General features: G+C 35.6%; 1 protein-coding gene across 2 annotated transcripts in view; it reads left to right on the top strand.

Moving 5' to 3' along the window:
- NADK2 (NAD kinase 2, mitochondrial) overlaps positions 1 to 20,957 on the top strand; it is a 52,992-nt gene extending 32,035 nt beyond the window's left edge. The window contains exons 7-12 of one of the 2 annotated variants that reach the window (XM_039250532.1): positions 696 to 774; positions 4,956 to 5,051; positions 13,446 to 13,501; positions 13,634 to 13,687; positions 16,190 to 16,313; positions 18,860 to 20,957. In XM_039250532.1, the coding sequence (XP_039106463.1) occupies positions 696 to 774; positions 4,956 to 5,051; positions 13,446 to 13,501; positions 13,634 to 13,687; positions 16,190 to 16,313; positions 18,860 to 18,995 (545 nt within the window). In that variant the 3' untranslated portion in view covers positions 18,996 to 20,957. The remainder of the gene's footprint in view (positions 1 to 695; positions 775 to 4,955; positions 5,052 to 13,445; positions 13,502 to 13,633; positions 13,688 to 16,189; positions 16,314 to 18,859) is intronic. The other variant, XM_039250533.1, reaches the window with a different exon arrangement.
- Positions 20,958 to 21,272: the final 315 nt, after the last annotated feature.

Here is a 21,272-nt window from a genome sequence, read left to right as displayed (position 1 = left end):
TTATTTTGGAGAGATGGAGGCTTCATTGCAGTTATGTTAGGTGACTTTGAGGTTCCTATTATGAATACTTTATTTTTTAATGTTTTCATTGATTTTTTTTTTTATAATTTTTTTTTCACATTTATTTATTTTTGAGACACAGAGCAAGACCGAGCCACAAGTAGGGGAGGGACAAAGAGAGAGGGAGACACAGAATCTAAAGCAGTTGCCAGGCTCTAAGCTGTCAGCACAGAGCCTGATGCAGGCCTTGAACCCACCGGACTGTGAGATCATGACTTGAGCTGAAGTCAGACACTTAAGCGATTGAGCCACCCAGNTAGTTTTTATCTTTTTAAAAATATTCATTCATTCATTTAGATGGAGAGAGAGAGAGAAATTGGAGGGGCAGAGAGGGGCAGAGAGAGAATCTGAGGCAGACTCCACTGTGTCAGCACAGAGCTGACACGGGGCCTGAACCCACAAGCCGTGAGATCATGACCTGAGCCGAAGTTGGATGCTGAACTGACTGAGCCATCCAGGACCCCTATTATGAACACTTTAAATAAGATATTTAAATTATATGTTGATAATGTTAAAGTATGGATTATATTGAAGCAATATGAACATATATTTTAATGTCTTCTAAAATTTAAATCCTGACATTTCTAAGATTTAAACAAGTTGTCTTGAATATATACTTTTTTCATTTCCTTCAGGACCTGAGGCTTCAGGACCCCAGCTTTTGCCAGTGAGGGCACTAAATGAAGTCTTCATTGGGGAGAGTCTATCATCCAGGTACTTTTAAACCTGTGATCTTGAGTTTGGAATTTAATGTTTATTCAATTTCTAGAACCTAAGAATTGTGAATAATTAATGTGGTAGTAGTAGTAGAAGCGAATTATTAAATGAAATATTTCCAAAACCCTTTGACACATTTATAATATGTGTTAAGGGGAAAGAAGGTTCTATAACCAAAAAAGTTTGTGAAACCCTAGGTTAAACAAAAGTTATTTAGGTCCCATTACTGCAGAGCCTTTAATCTATCATTTAGGTGGCTTTATAAATGTTTAAGAGAATGATATACAAGGCATACAATTTGCAGTTGTTAGGAATTTGCAGTCTACTTTTATATACAGTCCATATTGAAACTTCCCTACTAATTATTTTAAAAGTATCCCTTAAGTCAGATTTGTTTGCTTATTTTTATCCAGGATCTAGTTAAGGATTATGCATTGCATTGGCCATCATGGCCTTTTAGAATTAAATTAAGAACAGTTCCTTAATCCCACCACTGTTTTTTCATTCATGATATTAATATTTTGGAATAGTCTAAGCTAATTGGTTTGCAGGATATCCCGTGTTTTAGATTTGTATGATTTTTTTTTTCTCTGTTTGATAAGATTCATGCTAAACATGTTTGGCAGGAATACTACTTGGTGGTAATTGTATCCCTCATGCAACATCATATGTCAAGTATATTGACAATTTAAGATTTGTAACCATTATTAGCAAATATTAAGATTAATAAAGTTCCTCGTTAGTATAAAAATAATAGTATTTTATTACTGATGAAATCTGTTTTGTGGGTGTTGTATGTAACTTAGGCTTAAATTGTGAGAATATTTTTTCAAAACTTTTTGTGTGATGTTAGTTACCAGTTACAAAATGACTGCCATAATGTAAAGTTAATTTAACTCTTCATTGTCATTTAGAATGTGCCTTCTAATTTTTCTAGATGTGAATAAATTAGGAGTGGAAAATTAGAAAGGAATCTGTCCCACTTTGCCGCTACCAGAACGATGTGACCCTCTGAAGGTCATCTAGTTGATTGCCTACTTTACTGAGAGTTCCATGTATTCTGGAATTCTGTTTGTTCTTTTTTTTCATAAGTTTAATTATGAGAAATGTTTGTCTTAATTAAAAAAAGAGATCCCTGTTTAGCCAATGATTAACTCAGGTAGTACTGAAAAGAACAAAGCCTGATCCAGCCACATGCTTTGAATAATCTTTTTCAGTTATAATTATTTTCATTAATGTAATTTTAAATTTATTCAGTAAAAATATTTTGTGTACCTCTCTGTGTGACATGCGAGTCACTAAGGATCTTATGGAGGGTGGTAAAATATATAATTTTTACAAGTATTAAAAGTAAAATTTATTCTTGAAAGGAATCCTAAAAATACATTCTTTACAGAACTTAAAAGTGTAAATATACTTATTTTAACATAGTAATAAGACTTACACTATACATAAGATTTTTTTATTTTGCTATATATCAAGTTTGAAGCAATATGGAAATGATAGTGGATACTTTTATGTGATAAGGCAGAAAATGTAACTGTTATTAGTGATATAATTTAGTCATGATTACTAAAAACAGAAGGCAGAGAGCAACAACTTTAAATGAAATTGAAGAGAGCTACATTAAACAGATGACAAACAAAGCCGTTTGTGACAGCGCTGATGGACCTAGAGGGTGTTCTGCTAAGCGAAATAAGTCCGTTAGAGAAAGACAATTACCATGTGATTTCACTGATAATGTGGATTTTAAGAAGCAAAACAAATGAACAGATAGGGGAAAAAAAAGAAAAAAGACACAGACTCTTAAATACAGAGAACAAACTGGTGATTGCCAGAGGGGAGGGGTGATAGGTGAAAGAGATAGAGGGGATGAAGAGAGCACTTGTCTTGATGAGCTCTGAGATGTATACAATTGAATCGTATTGTACACCTGCAAGTAACAGAACACTGTTAATTATACTTAAATAAAAAGTAATAGATGACAAAGGTAAAAATGTTTTGTAAGTTTATGTTTATTCTAAAGAGGCCATTTAATGGCTTATGTTATTTGGTTTGTATATTTTAAAAGTTATAACTTTTGAGAGCTTCTACTAGTGTTGCTTTATAATTTGTACTTACTAAAAATTAAGTAACTTATAAAAGGAGAAAAACTGGGATCAGTTGACAGACTTTTGGGAATTCAGTGAAGTCCCATTAGATTTTAGATTGAATGTTGTTGTTTTCTGTGGCAGCAATGGTTTGGTTGGTTTATCTCCTAAATAATGTCTGATGCTGCTTCTTTTTGTGTTCTTTGAGCCTCGCCTTATATCCTTACTAAGATAAGGAGAGTAGTGGTTTCACTTCTCATGCTATTGAAAAAGTTTTCACTATTGGAGATATTAGAACTTATTTTTAAAGAGTCTATGACATAGACCCTTAGGCAGAAAGAAAATGAACACTTACTAGATGCCTGCTGTGTGTCAGGCAGTGTGTATTAAACACCTTAAACACTCATAGCAACCCTGTGAGCAGGGTAGTTGTAATTATCAGTGAAAAAATTGAGATTTGAAGAGTTCAAATGGACTTGCCCATGGTCATTTGATTAATTAGTTAGCATTAGAACTGTCATATAAAACCCAGTATTTCTGATTCCAGGTCCTGTATTGAGGCTTCACTATGCCCTGAGAACTTAAGTGCTTTGCTTGGAAAATATAAAGTGCAGCAATATTATTCCTGCCTCATTTATAATGTTCTTATAAGAACATTTTAAAAGCCCAATTTTTTTTTCTTTTCTATTTGTTCTAACCTAGAATGTCTTATTCTTGGGCTGTAGCAGTGGAGAATTTAAGAAGAAGTATACCCACTCTAAAGGGACTGTGAGTTTTATTGCTGCCTTAAAAAAAATAATTTCCCTGAAACAAAAATTCTGAGTTGACTAATCTTGATAAACCTGCATGTGAGAATGACACTAAATTTGCTCATCGTTTTGGGCTCAACACCTCTCACCTGACTATACTTTTCTTCCTCTCCAGTTCTGCTTCTCTTCTATCCCCACTTACCTCTAATCAATCTTTTATTTCTATGTGATTCTGGCATAATAGCAGCCGTTATGTAGAGTTGACTAGCTTGTCTCAATGTAATAGGCTCCTAATATGCCTAAAATTCCCAGTAATCTAGGAAAACGTAACAAAGCTATGAAACAGATTAAATGTGAATATTAGGCCTATCTTTCTTGAAGAATGGTGACTTCAGAGAAAAAATGAAAAGGAGTTGTACCATGTAAAACTTTTAAAGATTGAATTTGGCAGGAGAAATTTAAAGGGTTAAAATAAGAGCTAATATCCATTGAGTGCTGGTGTTTGCAAGCCTGTCTAGTAATTGTCATTATTGGAAAACCTATATTAAAAGTTTAACTTTTTTATCTGCTGGACAAAAATAACCCAGTATTGATCAATGACACCATTATTTTTAAGATACAGTTTACAAAATAAGCTTTTCCGTGTTGCAAAAATGTTTTGAATAATCACAAATTTATATGTTCATGTAGGTGTAGTGTCATTTTTGCTGGTGTCAGAAAACCCATTGGATTTCATATTTATGAAATACTCTAAGAAATAGAAATCCTTAAGGAAATTACAGTTTTAATTTTATTCCTACTTTTGTCCACTGGTGGAGTACTGTTTGAGAATTTTCTTTAGAATTTTATCTCTCTTGGCTTACTGTCAATTCAAAAGGCACATTAATATGTAACTTAAAAAACATGAGTTGAGCAGAAACTGTTGGTAACTTGAAGGATTAGATACAGATTTGGATATATCAAGGACTGGCTACCAAGAATGAAACTCACTTAAGAATGGTATTTTCTTTTTCAATTCTGAAATAAGGATCTCTATGTGTTAGAGTCCATAAAAACAGTAGAAGCAATAGTAGGTAAAAATCTACAAACAGCCTTTGTTTGAAATGTTGAAATACTAATAGAAAGGAGCATATGGATAGGTTAGGGATGCAATTTTGCAGTTTTTTTGTTTTGTTTTGTTTTTTCACTTGGTATTAGTATCATGGTGTGCGTGCCTAAGTCAGGTATGTCTAAGTCAAGCTGGCCACTTAGAGTTCATTAGTTCTGAAGAAACAGTGTTTGTCTTATTTACTATGAGCCATATATTCAGCAAACCCAGTTTTATATTCTCAATTTTTAGGGCTTCCTACTATGAGATTTCAGTTGATGATGGTCCATGGGAAAAGCAGAAGAGTTCAGGGCTCAATTTGTGTACTGGAACAGGATCAAAGGCCTGGTGAGTAACTTGGATGTTACTTATTGACTTTTGTGAAATATTTTAAGTAATGTAATTTACTTGATGCTGCATATCGGTGTATCTAAGGCCTCTGATACACAAGAGGTAGCCAGTGTTGTTTTGCTGGTTGGCTCAGTTTCTGCTTTACTCATCAGTTGGGTCTAGAAGTCCTGCCATGACTTCTTAGATTAGAGCTGTAGCCTGGATTTGGTCATTATTTAGTCTGTTGCACTAAGTTTGTAAAGAGAAAAAAGAAAATATTTTGGGGGATTTCATTGTTTTTAAATGAAAAATATTTTTAATAACAGTAAAGAAATGAAAACAAGTACAGTAATGAGTGTCCTGGAGGTTTGTGCGTCAGAGGCCAAACTAGAGATAACTTGGGCTACTGTGTCTTGTTTACCCTATAACCTCTCTCTAGATAATCGCTTCTACTTCTTAGTACACACATGCGGATGCCTCCCAGACTTTTTCCTGAGCGCATACTCCTGTTCTAAAATTACCTACCAAATAGAATGTTAGTAGAACATTCAACACAGTCAAAACTAAATTTATTATCTTCAGTTTTTCTTTCTTTCTTTTTTTAAAGGTTTTATTTATTTATTTTGAGAGAGAGCAAGCAGAGGGGCAGAGAGAGAGAGAATCCCAAGCAGGCTCCACAGCACAAAGCCAATGTGCTGCTTAAACTCAGGAACCAGGAGATCATGACCTGAGCCCAAATCAAGAATCAGACACTTAACCAAGTGAGCCACCCAGGTGCACCATCTTCAGTTTTTCTTTCTGTGATCCCTTTATTGCTTAATAATATCACTGTTACCCTGAGTTCATGCTCTAGAGAAAAAACATTACTCCTTAAAATCTTGCTTGCTCTTTTGAGTCTCCCTGTTCTCCCCTTTGCACACATACCAGTCTCTGCATCCTACCAGTCACACCTCCACAGTCCTCACCCCTTTTTCGGTTTCTACTGCTGTATGGTCTGCCGCTCTATGCTGTACTCCTATTTCTGCAGTTTCTCCTGCTGTTTGGTCCAGGCCCATCTTTTTAGTGAGTATTCTTTGTGCCTCACCCTTTATTCTTCAGGCTGTCATCCATACTGCCAACAGGGTAATATTTCTAAAAGGTAGATAAATTTGACTATTCCATTCTGTGCTGTACTTCTGACTGTGTCCAGATTACTCCGTCTGTGTGTAAGACCCTTAAATATGATCTAAGAAACCTTACCAGCCTATTGTGCCCTCCTCTAAGCCATCAGCACACCGGGGACACTGCAGGCTACTTGCAATTCTCAGCACAAGCCACATTCTCTGTGGACTTTTTGTTTTTGCTCAGTACAACTTCTTCCTGCATTGAATGCGTGAACATTTTCCACTTTCCATCCTCCATCCTCTGGCTGAAAAATCCAGTCTTCAAAGGTCATTCTCTGTAGGAAATCTTTACTAGGACCTATTTCTTTTCATCAGCATAATGAATCCCCTTTTGGTACATCCCAAGCACTTTTTCCTCATCGCACTTTTATAGCACTTACCACATTATTAGTTTTCTAATTAGCTAATACCCAGCTGAGTCAAGCAACTTGAGGTATTTGGAATGGTGACTAGTGTTTTTTTAATTTTTTTGTGTATAGCACAGTATTTAATACATACTCAATTTTTTTTTGAAATAAATGACTACATGCTTACAAATACAGCTAAATCAGTACTTATTAAAATGTGATTTTAAGTTTGGATAGTTTAAAATGGAGTTTTACTTCCCATTTCTTCAGTATTTTTAAGATTTTTTATTGTGGAGAAACTTAAAGATGTTAAGAGTAGACAAAATAGCATAATCAATATCTATGTACCCATTAATCAGTTTCAGTAATTATCAACACATGCCCAATCTTGTTTCCCTTTTGTCTGATAATATTTTGAAGTAATTTTCAGACATCACAGTTCATTCATAAGTACTCAATAACTTCACATCTTTTGAAAAAAATCCTAGTCTTAGCCAAACAAACCTTTGGAGAAAAATGAGAAGTGTTACTTTAAAACATTGGTTAATATTTCATTTTCTTGAAGGCCAGTGACAACCACATTTCTAAAATGACTTTAACAATAATTGTTTGAAAAAATTAATCTAATATGCTATAAAATTATTTTGTAGCCCTCATAAAATGAAAATATTAGTTAATTGCTTTAATTTATCAGAACATCTTTTCTGCTCAATATGATGTGTTACTTGGTGAAAACTGGATTGAGAATCAGAAATCGTTTCCCAGATTCTTCTCCTTTTCTTTTCCCAGGATTCTCACCGCCCCCCCAACACCCAACCCCCAGAGTGGGCAAAGCAGTGTAGTTGAAAGGAGTACTGACCTGGAAGTTAGAGAGTCCTGGCTAAATCACCACTAGCTTTGTGATCTTGTATAAGTTTCCTTTTCTGAAAACTGAAGGGAAATGTAATAGATAAAATAAGATTAGCTTCTGGACTATGGTTCTGTAGGTTCTGTTGTATCCATTAAATATAAGCTATCAGTTATTTAGTCCTTGCTACTTTGAATATACTGTAATAGGTGCTTTTTATACATCAACTTGAATTCGTATAGAAATCCTGCAAGAAAGTGGTAGTATCCCTGTTTTATAAAGTAGAAATTGAGGCTTCACAAGGATAAACAATTAAGTTTTAAGGTCACAACTAGTGTCAGAACCTGGATAAAAGCACAGACGTGCTTGACTACAAAGGCAATGGTTTTTGTTTTTTGGTTTTTTTTTTTTTTTTTTTTTTTACTGCCAGCTTTTAAATGCAGAGGGGGAGCTGTCTGTAGAAGCCACCTGGTTCAAAGATGTATCACTAGGTTGTATTGAAGAATTATTAAGGTAAAATTGCTAGTCTTAGTAAAATAGTGGTTATGTTAAAAGCAGTGAATAGGCTTTTGACTTTTGCACTGGGGTATGTGTGATTTTGAGTTTTAGTTTTCAACATTTTAGTAGTAAGAAGAGCAAAAAGCATAAGAGCCATTAGGTTTGCTTGTAAAGCAGTCCTGCCCTCCTCTGCCACACACTTTATAGCTGTGTTCATGTTGGATGTGAATAAATGTGGCTTAGATTAGAATTTCAGTCATTTCTGTGTTGCTTAATAAAAGTTTCCTGATGTTCTAGTCTAGAGCTCTGTCGCTAACTGTATCTTATCCCTGCCACCTTGGTTACTCAGCCTCTTCTCTCTTCAGCCTATGCAGCTTGCTTGCTTCTAACATTCTACGTTACTCCTTCCCATTACTGATTGTTCTTTGGCTGTGATTGCATTTTCCCATTCATCTTTTGTCGTTTTTCTCTTTAAAAGATGGAGGGAGAGAAGAGAAGCTTAGAGGCCAGAAGGGCTGAGGAAAGCTATATATTTCCATACATTAATAACTTTTATTAAACTACCATTTCTTTTTTTTTTTAATTTCTTTTAACGTTTATTGAGAGACACAGACAGAGTGCAAGCAGGGAAGGGACAGAGAGAGAGAGAGAATTTAGAGCAGGCTCGAGCCTCTGAGCTGCCAGCACAAAGCCTGATATGGGGCTTGAACCCATGAACTGTGAGATCATGACCTGAGCTGAGGTCAGATACTTAACTGACTGAGCCACCCAGGTGCTTTTTAAAGTTTTTTAATTTATTTTGAGGGACACTGAGACAGCACAGGTGAGGGAGGGGCAGAGAGAGGAAGACAGAGAATCCCAAGCAGGCTTCACGCTGTCATTACAGAGCCTGATGGGGGGCTCAAACCCACAAAACCATAAGATCATGACCTGAGCTGAAACCAAGTCAGACGCTTAACCTACAGCCAATCCAGATGCCTCTCAAACTACCATTTCTAAGCTCTTTCTTTGTCGTGAGACAACTGTCTTATTTAAATTTTCAAAAATACTCTGAAAGTAGGTGATTTTTTTTTTTAAAGTTTATTTATTTTGAAAGGGAGCATGTGTGTGAATGGGGGAAGGGCAGAGAGAGGGGAAGAGTGAGAGAGAGAGAATCCCAGGCATGCTCTGCGCTGATGCGGGGCTCAAACTTACAAACCATTAGATCATGACCTGAGCTCAAGTCAGGTGTTTAACTGACTAAGCCATCCAGGTGCCCCTAGAAATATGTGATTTTATTTTCATTAATAGAGTACTAAAGCCTCAGAAGTTTCCCAAAGCCACGTAGGTAATAAATGGCGAAGACAGGCTTTAAATTCTGTAGACCTCAGGAATCACTGGAAAGAAAGGAATAGAATAGCTTATTTCTTTTTCTCTTCTTTTAATTTTTAATACAGGGAGATAAAAGTTTTCCTTTGTGTACCTTTCAGTCCTTGCTTTGACTATGAAATATGGAAGTGTATGACTTTGTATAAGATAGTTGTTATAACTGATAAACCCCCAAACTTAGGGACTTAAAACACACACACACACACACACACACACACACACACACACACACACGGCTTGAGGATTAGCTATCCCATTTTGCATTTCCAAAAATTCCTCCACAGGATGTAGGATGTAGGGGTTATGTTGCATAGCAGGTTGTATCTGATTTGTCCCATTGTCATCTCAGTCCTCTCCCCAGCATGGAATACAATTTGCTGGACGAAGTACTACTGAGTGCAATCACATAGATTTCTGTGTGGTTTTTTTTTTAAGATTTTTCCCAATCCCCCTCCTTCATATGTTGTTTGAGCTGACTTAATTAAGGCTAAGTGTTCTTAAGTGAAGAGAGAAAGCTTTACTAGCTAAAGAAGATATGAGATTCAATGTGTCTTCAGTTTGATTGTCTTTAGTAGAAGTTATGTCTGATTTCAGATGGAAACTCTTAGAATGGTAAGGGTTGTAGGCCAAAGGAAAAAGCATCATGTGTTAGCTAATATGTGCTTAGGCATGTAGTTTGTCTTTGGTGTAGAATATAAACCACTCCTAAAGGGAGAGTGAATTGGCTGAGATCCAGGTTACGACCATAGGAAATTTGTCTTAACCCCAATTCATGGGAGTTAGTTTGGGTTGGCTTGTGGTATCCCTAATAAGTCATAATTCTAGGAATATTTGATCAAACTATGTAAGACATTTGTTCCCTTAAATTAAGTTTTCGAGGGGTGCCTGGGTGGCCCAGTTGGTTGGGCATCTGACTCTCAAATTCAACTCAGGTCTTGATCTCACGATTTGTGATTTTGAGCCTCATGTCGGGCTCTGTGCAGAAAGCACAGAACCTGCTTTTGGGATTCACTCTCTACCTCTCTGCACTCCCTGGTGCACATGCTCTCTCTCAAGATAAAAAGAAAACCTAAAGAAAAATTAAGTCCTCAGTATTTTATTTCACTGGAACCCTAATAAACATGGCTCATTTTATGTGACTTTTTTTTTTAGTTTATTGTCACATTGGTTTCCAAATAATACCCAGTGCTCATCCCAGCAAGTGCCCTCCCCCATGCCCATCACTCCCCTTCCCCTCTCCCCCACTGCCATCAGCCATCAGTTTTTTCTCAGTATTCAAGAGTCTCTCATGGTTTACCTCCCTCCCTCTCCCCAACTATTTTTTCTTTTCTCCTCCGCAATGGTCCTCTGTTAAATTTCTCCTGTACCACTTATGAGTGAAAACATATGGTATCTGTCCTTCTCTGCCTGACTTATTTTGCTCAGCATAATACTCTCGAGTTCCATCCACGTTGCTACAAATGGCCAGATTTCATTCTTTCTCATTGCCATGTAGTATTCCATTGTATAGATAAACCACATCTTCTTGATCCATTCGTCCATTGATGGACATTTAGGCTGTTTCCATGATTTGGCTATTGTTGAAAGTGCTGCTATGAACATTGGGGTACATATGTCCCTATGCATCAGCACTTCTGTATCCCTTGGGTAAATTCCTAGCAGTGCTATTGCTGGGTCATAGGGAAGTTCTATTGTTAATTTTTTGAGGAAGCTCCACACTGTTTTCCAGAGGGGCTGCACCAGTTTACATTTCCACCAACAGTGTAGGAGGGTGCCCATTTCTCCACATCCTCACCAGCATCTAGAGTCCTCCGATTTGTTCATTTTCGCCACTCTGACCAGTGTGAGGTGGTATCTCAGTGTGTTTTGATTTGTGTTTCTCTGATGATGAGGGACGTTGAGCATCATTTCATGTGTCTGTTGGCCATCGGGATGTCCTCTTTGGAGAAGTGTGTTATATCTTCTGCCCATTTCTTCACTGGATTATTTGTTTTTTGGGTGTGGAGTTTGGTGAGTTCCTTATAGCTTTTGGATACTAGCCCTTTATCTGATAAGTCATTTGCAACTATCCCCATTCTGTCAGTTGTCTATTAGTTTTTTGTTTTTTTTTTGTTTTTTTTTTTTTTTTTAGTTGTCTATTAGTTTTATTGACTGTTTTCTTTGCTGTGCAGAAGCTTTATCTTGATGAGGTCCCAGCAGTTCATTTTTGCTCTTGATTCCCTTGCCTTGGGGACGTGTCGAGTAAGAAATTGCTGTGTTTGAGGTCAAGGAGGTTTGTTTCCTGCTTTCTCCTCTAGGGTTTTGATAGTTTCCTGTCTCACATTCAGGTCCTTCATCCATTTTGAGTTTATTTTTGTGTATGGTGTAAGAAAGTGATCTAGTTTCATTCTTTTGCTCTTTGCTGTTCAGTTTTTCCAGCACCATCTGTTAAAGAGTCTGTTTTTTTTCCATTGGATATTCTTTCCTTTTTTGTCAAAGATTAGTTGGCCATACATTTGTGGGTCCAATTTTGAGTTCTCTATTCCATTGGTCTATGTGTATGTGACTTTTAATTTAAACCAGAATTCTGAAACTGTATCTTCTAATGTGAATATTCAGAAGAATTAGAATATAACTCATGCATATCTCTTTCATTTGATACTTTCATTCAATATTGAGTTCTTGCCATGAGCCAGATAGTGCCGCAAATGCCTTGCAGTGTGTGACGGTAATTGTAATGAGATAGGTATTGGGAACCTCATGCTAAACAGTAAGAAGGTCAGGACACTTATTGGTGAAAAATAGAATATGGTGAGAAATAGAATAGGCAAGGGCTAGATTTGGGATTTTTTTTTTTTTAGCATAGGGATTTGGTTTATGAACAATCCCAAATTTTTAATATAAAAGAGAATGCCCTAAATGTTATCACATTTCTCAAAATGTGATGGGCATAGGGTTGGGAGCATATGCAAAAGTATCTATTATTCCCCCTCTTCAGAAAGGTTTAGAGCCACTGAATTATGTTTATAGGGTTTGGGTAATCTTGCTGCTGTTCACTGAGATGATTTCCTGAGCCTGTGTAATTCTGCAGCAACAGAATTCTAAATCACTGGAAATAATTAAAAAACACACACACACACACACACACACACACAAAAACAACAACAACAAAAAAACACTTTCCTTAACCTTTGTGGACCCAAGGACAGAGCTACTTTTAAGTGATTCATGTTTGTGTTGACATTCGTTCTTAAGTGTTTAAGCAAGGCATCATCACACTGGTAAAGACTTCTCATCTTTTCTGTTTTATCATGTAAAGGCATATTTACAAGTCAAAAATGTTATATAGTACAGGGGCACCTGGTGGCTCAGTTGGTTAAGTGTTTGACTTTGGTATCAGCTCAGGCTATGATCTCAGTTTGTGGGTTTGAGCCCCATATTAGACTCTGTTTGGGATTCTCCCTCTCTCTGTATGTCTGCCCCTCCCCTGCTCATGCTCTTTCTCTCTCAAAATAAATAAATATGAAAAAAATGTTGTAGTACAACAGGGTTTAAAATGAAAAGCTGGTCTTTCATTTCGTATCTTTAGTACTTATCTCCAGGCATAACCAACATAAATACATATTGCTGCATATAAATAAAGTAATGCATATTCTACATAATGCCCTTGGTTTTAACTGTTTTAACTGTATGTCTCTATCAGCACATACAGTTCTATTTTATGCTTTTTAATATCTATATAGTAACATATTTAACCAGCTTCCTCAGGATAGGAGTTGTTTTGCTATTATAAACAATGCTTCAGTAAGTCTTTGTACATGTCTTTGTGTACTATAGATGGAAGTATATTTTAGGATAAATTAGGATGAGTAATATGTTCATTTAAAATTTTAATAGTGAAGAATTGCCTTTCAACTGCAACTTCCATAATGCTATCATGTATGAGAATGTCTTTCATATACCCGTTTCAATACATTATCAGTTTTTTATATTTCCTTAAGTAGGAGTAAGAGTGAACTCTTTTTCATATAGGCCTATAAACCGTTTATTTTGCCCGCTTTTTAAAACTGGGTGAAGTAGCTATCATCTTTTGGTTGCCTCTTGTTGATAATTTCTAAGAGTTCTTTGTATATTAGGCAGATAATTCCTTTTTCATTTTAAGTGTATTTTTAGAATGAAAACAAAGAACTTATGTGGTGTCTCTTTCTAGGTCATTCAATATTAACAGAGTTGCAGCACAGGCTGTGGAAGATGTTTTAAATATTGGTGAGTACCAGAATAGCTATTATATGTTACAATTATAACGTGCTATATAATGTATATATTTTATTGAATGTTAGCTCTTATAGGACATAAAATATTTAATCAAGATATTCCCCCTCTTTCCTTTTTCAATAGCAAAACGACAAGGAAATTTAAGCCTTCCACTGAACAGAGAATTGGTAGAGAAAGGTCAGTGAGTAATGATTATAATTACTAACAGTTTCATTCAAGTTCTGTATCAATCTTTAGGATGTTGTTATGAAGTGTACTTGTCTAATTAGCAAAGCATTGTACTTCTTTGACTCAAGCAGTAGTACTTTTTTGACTCAAACAGGCCTTTGATAGAATGCCTTTACATATATTTAAAGAGCTGGACTTTATATTAGATTTCTGTGCACTATGAAATATAACCTCTGTGTCAAAACTGTTAACCTCAAACATGTTCTGGGGGATAGGAAAATATAGAAAAATACACATCTGGCAAATGGGAAATTCTTACCTAAACTCCGTGTGCCATTAATATCCTCTGAATGAAAAGGAATTCACTGAGCTGTGAATGCTTATCTTCACATTCACTGAAATCTTCTAACTTTCTCCTATCTATTCCTGCCCAGTCACTTCAGGGTTCCTTTGAGAGAACCAGCACTGTTGGGAAAGACTACTACTGATGAGGGAATTTGAGGCCTGGGCTCTAATCCGAGATCAGCCAGTCACTTACTGGAAATATGAGCAAGACTCTGATTCCATTTTTCTACCCTGAAGATAGATTGGCAATGCATAAGGGGATTCCTCAAATTTATTCTTCAAATTTTTCTTTTCTAAATATGTAAATTCTTAAATTGGAAAACACATTCCTTTGGTTTGCATAATGAAATTAACTCACTAAAGTCCCCTCCCCTATACCAGAGTCATTTGTACAGACCTCAAACTACAGAATTTCTTGCCGTCTCTGTTCAATTGAAGAGTATTCTAAGTTTTCAAGGCTAGTTATTTAAAAAATCCAAACTTGTTCATAGTGCATCTGCTTATCTAAGTAATGGTGTTCAACATACACAACCAAAACCAAATACAGACACAAAGTAGATATTGAAAAATATAAGACTGCAGCTGGCATCCATAAACACACTTGAATTTAAGAGTTATCAAAATAGTCTCACTCTTATTGGTTCCCTTTAAAATAATTTAGCAATACACCACAAAGTATTTGAACAGTGCCAGTTAATTTATGTGTATGTTTTAGATTTCCACATCAGACTTACTTTACTGGGGGACTTGGTTGGCCTTTAACAGTTTGAAAACAGGACTAAATCTCTGAAGTCCCTTTCAGCTGTCTGAAACAAACTTTTCAGATAATCGAAAGATTATTTCGATCATAGCTTATGAGCTAGCATTAGCTTTAAATCTGTGTTAAAGAAAGGTAAATTAGGCATTTATAGTAGTTGATTCATTATATAACTTAAGGGTTGCCTGGGTGGCTCAGTGGGTTAAGCATCTGACTTGATTTCAGCACAGGTCATGATCTCACAGTTCATGAGTTCAAGCTTGCATCAGGCTCAGAGCTGAGAGTGCAGAGCTTGCTCGGGATTCTCTGCCTCTGACACTCCCCTTCTCATGCTCACTCTCTCTCTCTCTCAAAATAAAATTCAAAAAATAATTTAACTTAAAAACAATGCATATAAAACAACTGAAATTTATATCAGGTATGTAGATTAATTTAAGGGTATACCTAAAATACAGTGATGTTTCCACTTTACTGAATGAATGTTATTCCTCTGAAGATTTGACTGTCCTCAGAAACAATAGTGAATGCCAGTGGTACAGTCACTGTTACAGACATTTCTGAAACTTCTTTCAGAGCTAGCACTTTTATTTTCTTTTAAGGTAATCTCTGTGCCCAAAGTGGGGCTCAAACTCTTACAACTCCAAGATCAAGAGTTGCACGCTCTACCCACTGGAGCCAGCCAGGTGCCCCTGTAACTAGCACATTTTGAGTGTGTGTGTTCCTAGAGAAGCAAATTTTTGAGAGTGAATTAGATTTTTTTCAAAGAATCAAATAATTTAAACAAATTTTTGATAAATAAGGTGAATTATCTGACAGTTTTAGAATTTGTTTTAATGTGTTCAACTAAACGTTCTTTCAAGCCTGGTTTCCTTGTACAATTGTTTTTGTCCAATTTATGCTTTGCCTACCAACTCTCAGGTGCCTCTTGGTTAGAAAACAGGTCCCAAAGATTTCTAAAAATGTCTTGAGTAGTGAGAGTTTTATTAGAGAAAGTGTGTTGCCTGTAATTTTTTGAGACCGCATTTTATATCAAGAGAATTAATACTTGTGGACACAGTGACATGGTATTTTGGAAAGGAACTTGGCACCTCAAATTCCATTTTTGAATGCCCCAAGTTATTTCCTCTACTTTTGTTTAATTACTGGTTTTGTAGCCCACTCCCCAGTATGTCCCCAAGTTGATGTGTAGGGGCTTTGGTGGCCTTCTCTTGAAACAATATCCTCATTTTATAAGGTCTTTTGTTCTTTCAATGGAATGTGTTGTGAGCTCCAAGAAAGTTTCTGCCAGAGTGACCTTTGGAACAGACCTGCATTTAAATTGGGAATAGGATAACATCCAGTTTTCATTTTGCACTTCTCAGAGTGACCATCTTTCTTTGAATACAATAATACTTTTTTTTCCTTTATAGTAACAAATGAATATAATGAATCGCTGCTTTATAGTCCAGAAGAACCAAAAATACTTTTCAGTATTCGAGAACCAATAGCAAACAGAGTTTTCTCCAGCAGTCGTCAGCGCTGCTTCACGTCCAAGTAAGTGTCCAAAGGCTGACCTGTGACTGTGCTTCCATCTCTTGTAATTATAAACGGGTTTTGGTTTTAAAGTATTCAGTATGATGAAATTCACTCATTCACACTTAATCTAGTAGGAAAAGTTCCAAAAGGACTTTTGGAACTAATGAGGCGTCATGCTATACACCCTGGAGAAAATATTTCTCCTTTCCCAACTTATTGTACCATTTTAGAGAAACTATAAGTGAATTGAAGGGGCATAATTATTTAGTTGGGTGATGTGGGTTTGTTGTTTTCATATATTAAGACAGAATAAGATTAAATTATCACTTTAAAAGAAACTGGAAAGCAACTCTTTTTTTTAAATATGCTATTGGATTAAAAAGCAGGACAAATATTCATACAAAACAGTAAACTTTTAGAGTAGGACTCCTTTCTTTCAGCTTTTCCCTAAAAGTGACCCCCCTTCCTCCCATCTATTGAATGCTTTTTCTTTTTGAAGGGAAGTTATCAAAAAACCTATATATTTTAAAGGCTGCCCAATTTTCCAAAAAAAAAAAAAAAACTATGAAAAAAAAGTCATCTGTCTCATGGCAAAGAACAGTTTATGAATTGCTACTTATATAGTGTGCATATTTTCTTTTTTGAAAATACAGTTTTGTTTTTTTTTTTAGGGAAAACACTCAAAGGAAACTCCTTTTATTCATTTGAGAGTTAATTTTGATTAATCAACAAATCTATATACTCAGTTTAGATGAAAATACTAAGATATTTAAATTTTTTCTTCTATAAACAGAATAAGCTTCATGACTTTGGCAATTGGACAGTATTTCTCAAACATATCATAAAAACAACTTATTAACAAAAGATGGAGAAATTGAACTTTATTAGAATTAAGTACTTTTATTAATAAAGACACCATTAAGGGAAAAAAAGGCAAGCCATAGAGTGATATGTATGCAACAATGGACTTCTATCCAGAATATTTTAAAGATTCCTACAACTTTGTAAGAAAAAGGGAACTCAGTAGACAAATTGCCAAAGTCCTGGACAGGCATTTCACAGAGAGGGTATCCAAATGGCTAACTATATGAAAAACATCAGTGACCTTATTATTCATGTGGGAAATGCAAATTAAAACTACATAATCTGATACTATACACACCCACCAGAATAGCTCAGGTGCTAGTTGGTAAGGTGGGAATAACTGCAACTTCTGCAACTTACATGCAATTTTAGGATTAGTTTGGCAAATTGTTTGGCAGTTACCTACCAAAGTTGAATATAGCACACACAGTGACCCAGCATTTCTGCTCTTAGGTATATATGCAACAGAAATGTATACACACAAATGTCTGCAGCAAAAGACATGCTTAAGAATGTTCATAGCAGGGGCGCCTGGGTGGCTTAGTCAGTTAAGCGTCCGACTTTCGCTTAGGTCATGATCTCGCGGTTCGTGGGTTCGGGCCCCGCGTCAGGCTCTGTGCTGACTGCCAGCTCAGAGCCTGGAGCCTGTTTCAGTCTGTGACTCCCTCTCTCTCTGACCCTCCCCCGCACACTGTGTCTCTCTCTCACTATCTCCTAGAAATAAATTTAAAAAAAAAATAAATTAAAAAAAAAATGTTCATAGCAGCACTACTTCCAGTAGAAAAAACCCAGACGTCTATGAATAGAGGAGGTACATAATTCTTGGTATTTTCACACCATGGAAATGTTTTCATATAGCAACGAAAATGAACACAGTGAATTCAATACTGCTACATTATAATAACCATGGATGAATTTCACAAGCATACTTTTTTTCTTAATGTTTATTTTTTACTTTTGAGAGAGAGGGAGACATAATCCAGAACAGGTGCTTATAGCTCAGAGCCCACACGGGGCTCAAACTCATGAACCATGAGATCATGACCTGAGCCGAAGCAGGCACTTAATTGACTGAGCCACCTAGGCGCTCCCACAAGCATACTGTTAAGCAAAAGTAGCTACACACAGAGCAACCTATGTATTCCTCCATTTATATAAAATTTAAGAACAGAGAGAGCGATACCACTATGGTGAGTACAATTAGTAGTGGGCACGCATGGGAAGGAGGGGTCAGGGGTAGTGACTGGAGGAGAGCAGTGAGACAGCTTCTGGGTAGCTGGGGAACATTTGATTCCTGATTTCATGATGAATGACTACACAAGTGTGTTCACTGAGCTGTTCATTTGTGCCTCTTCTAATTAAGTCAAAATTATCCATGAAAATAGTTATATTCTTATTCAGTATTAGTACTTATAGTAGTAATAACTCAATATTTTGTCATGAAGAAGCATGGGAGTTCCATCGAGTCTTAATTTGTTCTCTCATGTTTGGGTGAATGGAACTATCCTGAATATCTTAATTTTGAGATTTTGATAATCTACCGATATATACATGGTGACTCTCTCAAACAAAGAACAACTTGATCAACTTAAAATCAGGGCTGAATGATCTGCCAGTTTCAATAAAAATTAACGTTTTAAAGAAATCATAATTTAAGAAAACTTTACATTACATTTAATGAGCCATTTCTTTCTGCTCAGGGTATGTGTTCGATCTCGTTGTTGGGATGCCTGCATGGTTGTGGATGGAGGTACTTCTTTTGAGTTTAATGATGGAGCAATTGCTTCAATGATGATCAATAAAGAAGATGAGCTTCGAACTGTGATTCTAGAATAATGATTTCTTCAGATGACAAATTTTGATTACTGGGAAAATACGTTCACTGCAGAAACAGACTACCAGTCATAAAACTACATTATTTTGGTTATTATTGAGACTGGTTGGCCCTGGGCTCCAAAGGTGACCAAGAAAGTGAGATTTGCATTCTTCTTTTGGATTTGGATAAAAAAGATGTTCGCTGTGTTAGAAAATGGATGGACTAAACTGATCAGAATTGATGCCAGTGAAATTTCTACATTGCTTACAGTTGGTATCCAAGAGTACTGATATCTTTTTAAATTTAGAGAGGTAGGCTCAAATAAAGGATTAAATATTTAGGATTTGAAATCTCACTGTACAAGATTTTTTTTCCGTTCCCTTTCCTAACTTTGTGGAATTGGTCCGACCAACACATATCATTTGATTAGGGTATATTTTTTATAGAACCTAAAAATTGAGATTTTTAAAAAATTTTAATGATGGAGAATTTTGATAAATCCTGACATTGACCTAATTGAAGTAGGCAAATGTGTTTTTTATATGTGCTTAGAATTTTCTAATTTCAGAGGACAATGTTGTTATGGCTCAATTGATTTAAGAAGTTCAAACAATCATTTTTGAAATTATCGATGTTTTCATTTAATTGACTTTCAGGTTAATTTTGACAGTTCTGGTGAAATACATATATCTGGACAAAATCATGATACTGTTGCAAATGTATTAATTATCCAGTTGCTATAGTAGGGTATCGACAGTTTTTTTTAAATGCTTTTGAGTCTTAATAGATTCTTTCCATATTTTCTTTCCATATTTAAAACTCTAACATGGAATCAGTGACTAAAAGGATGAACTGATTAGACTTACTCTATTCGGAGTTTGATAAAGCCTTTTAAAAATATTTCCATCTAGTATTATGAGGTATGTCAGAAAATGGATTCTTTAATAAATATACAAAACACAATTATTTGGAATTGCCTTGCTTTTAATATCCTGGTAGTTTTCACTTAGCTCATATTCCCTGTATTCACACATTAGCTTTGGGAGATAAAATGTTACGGCTTTTCTTCTCCCCCCCCCCCCCCCATGAGATTTCCTTTAGTTTGAGAGGAAATTATCAATTATTAAGTAATCCTAGAATTTTCACAAAAAGCACCTGTTGATGCATCATGAGACAACTGGTATTCTCATGCCATTTATTCAAAGTTGTATCTGTTTTACTTGCTGCTAAAAAGTTCAACATTGAAATATTTATTGAACACCTACCTTGTGCCATGTACTGTGTCAGACACTGGATCTCTGTTGATGAATGACACAGACTATCCTGATAGAACTCGAGACAAGTGGGCTCAACTTCTCTGAGAGCTAGGATGTATAATCAAATTGAGTGCTATTAGTTTTGCCAACACTTAATATGTTCTTGTCAAATTTTTAAATAATTGTTACTATACAAAGGTAACCTAGGTTTTGATGTATATTCAGAATAAGAATCTGTTTTTCTTTTCTAAGAGTATCTGCACAGACCCTCAAAGCAGTGTTTACATGATGTGTACAATGAAAATTAGTGTTTTCCCAGAGCTGGATCTAGTTTCTGGCTTGATTTAAAAATGATGTACTGAAGATAACACTTTTTAAAGAAGTGAAATTCCACACCCATAAAAACTCCTCTAAGAAGTTTAAAATACCTTCTTGACAAAAATGCCAACTCTATCCAAAATGGTACCATAGATTTGTTAATATGTAACATTAATAAGCAACCTGCTCTGTAAAATTGTTCATAAGCCATATTTTAAAGGTTTAAAAAATAGTTAATGTGCCACATTTGCAGTATAACTTCTAACATTTCTGCTATGTGTTGGGGATTTATCTAAGAGATAAGAGGCAAAGGATATTGCAATAGAAGAAATGTGTTTATGAATGAGTTAACCTTTTAATGGCAACTATGTGAATAAACATAATTAAACTACTATTTCTTTTTTTAAACTACATTTGTTTGCTTAACTCTTACAGCATCCTTAATGGAAAATCAGATTCTCCCAAGATGGTATGTTTCAGAGCTTTTCCACCTGGAAAAGACACTTTCCCCAGGATACTGCTGTATCCTGTTGACTTCATTCACTGCTAATGTTTCACATTGAATTAGGACTTGTTATATAAGTAGAGGATAAAGTACTTACCTTGTAAGAACAGACTCTGCAGATACTTTTCACTGTTTTTGATGTTCCACATTTTTTTATATTCATGGTCCCAGTAAATCATATTGTTTTACTAGCCTTCAAGTATAAAGAATTTCCATTC

The sequence above is a fragment of the Hyaena hyaena genome, unplaced genomic scaffold, assembly GCF_003009895.1.
Source record: "Hyaena hyaena isolate Hyena2069 unplaced genomic scaffold, ASM300989v1 scaffold_372, whole genome shotgun sequence".
Classification (NCBI taxonomy): Eukaryota; Metazoa; Chordata; class Mammalia; order Carnivora; family Hyaenidae; genus Hyaena; species Hyaena hyaena.
The sequence above is the reverse complement of the archived record's forward strand: the minus strand, read 5'-3'. Positions and strand labels throughout refer to the sequence as shown.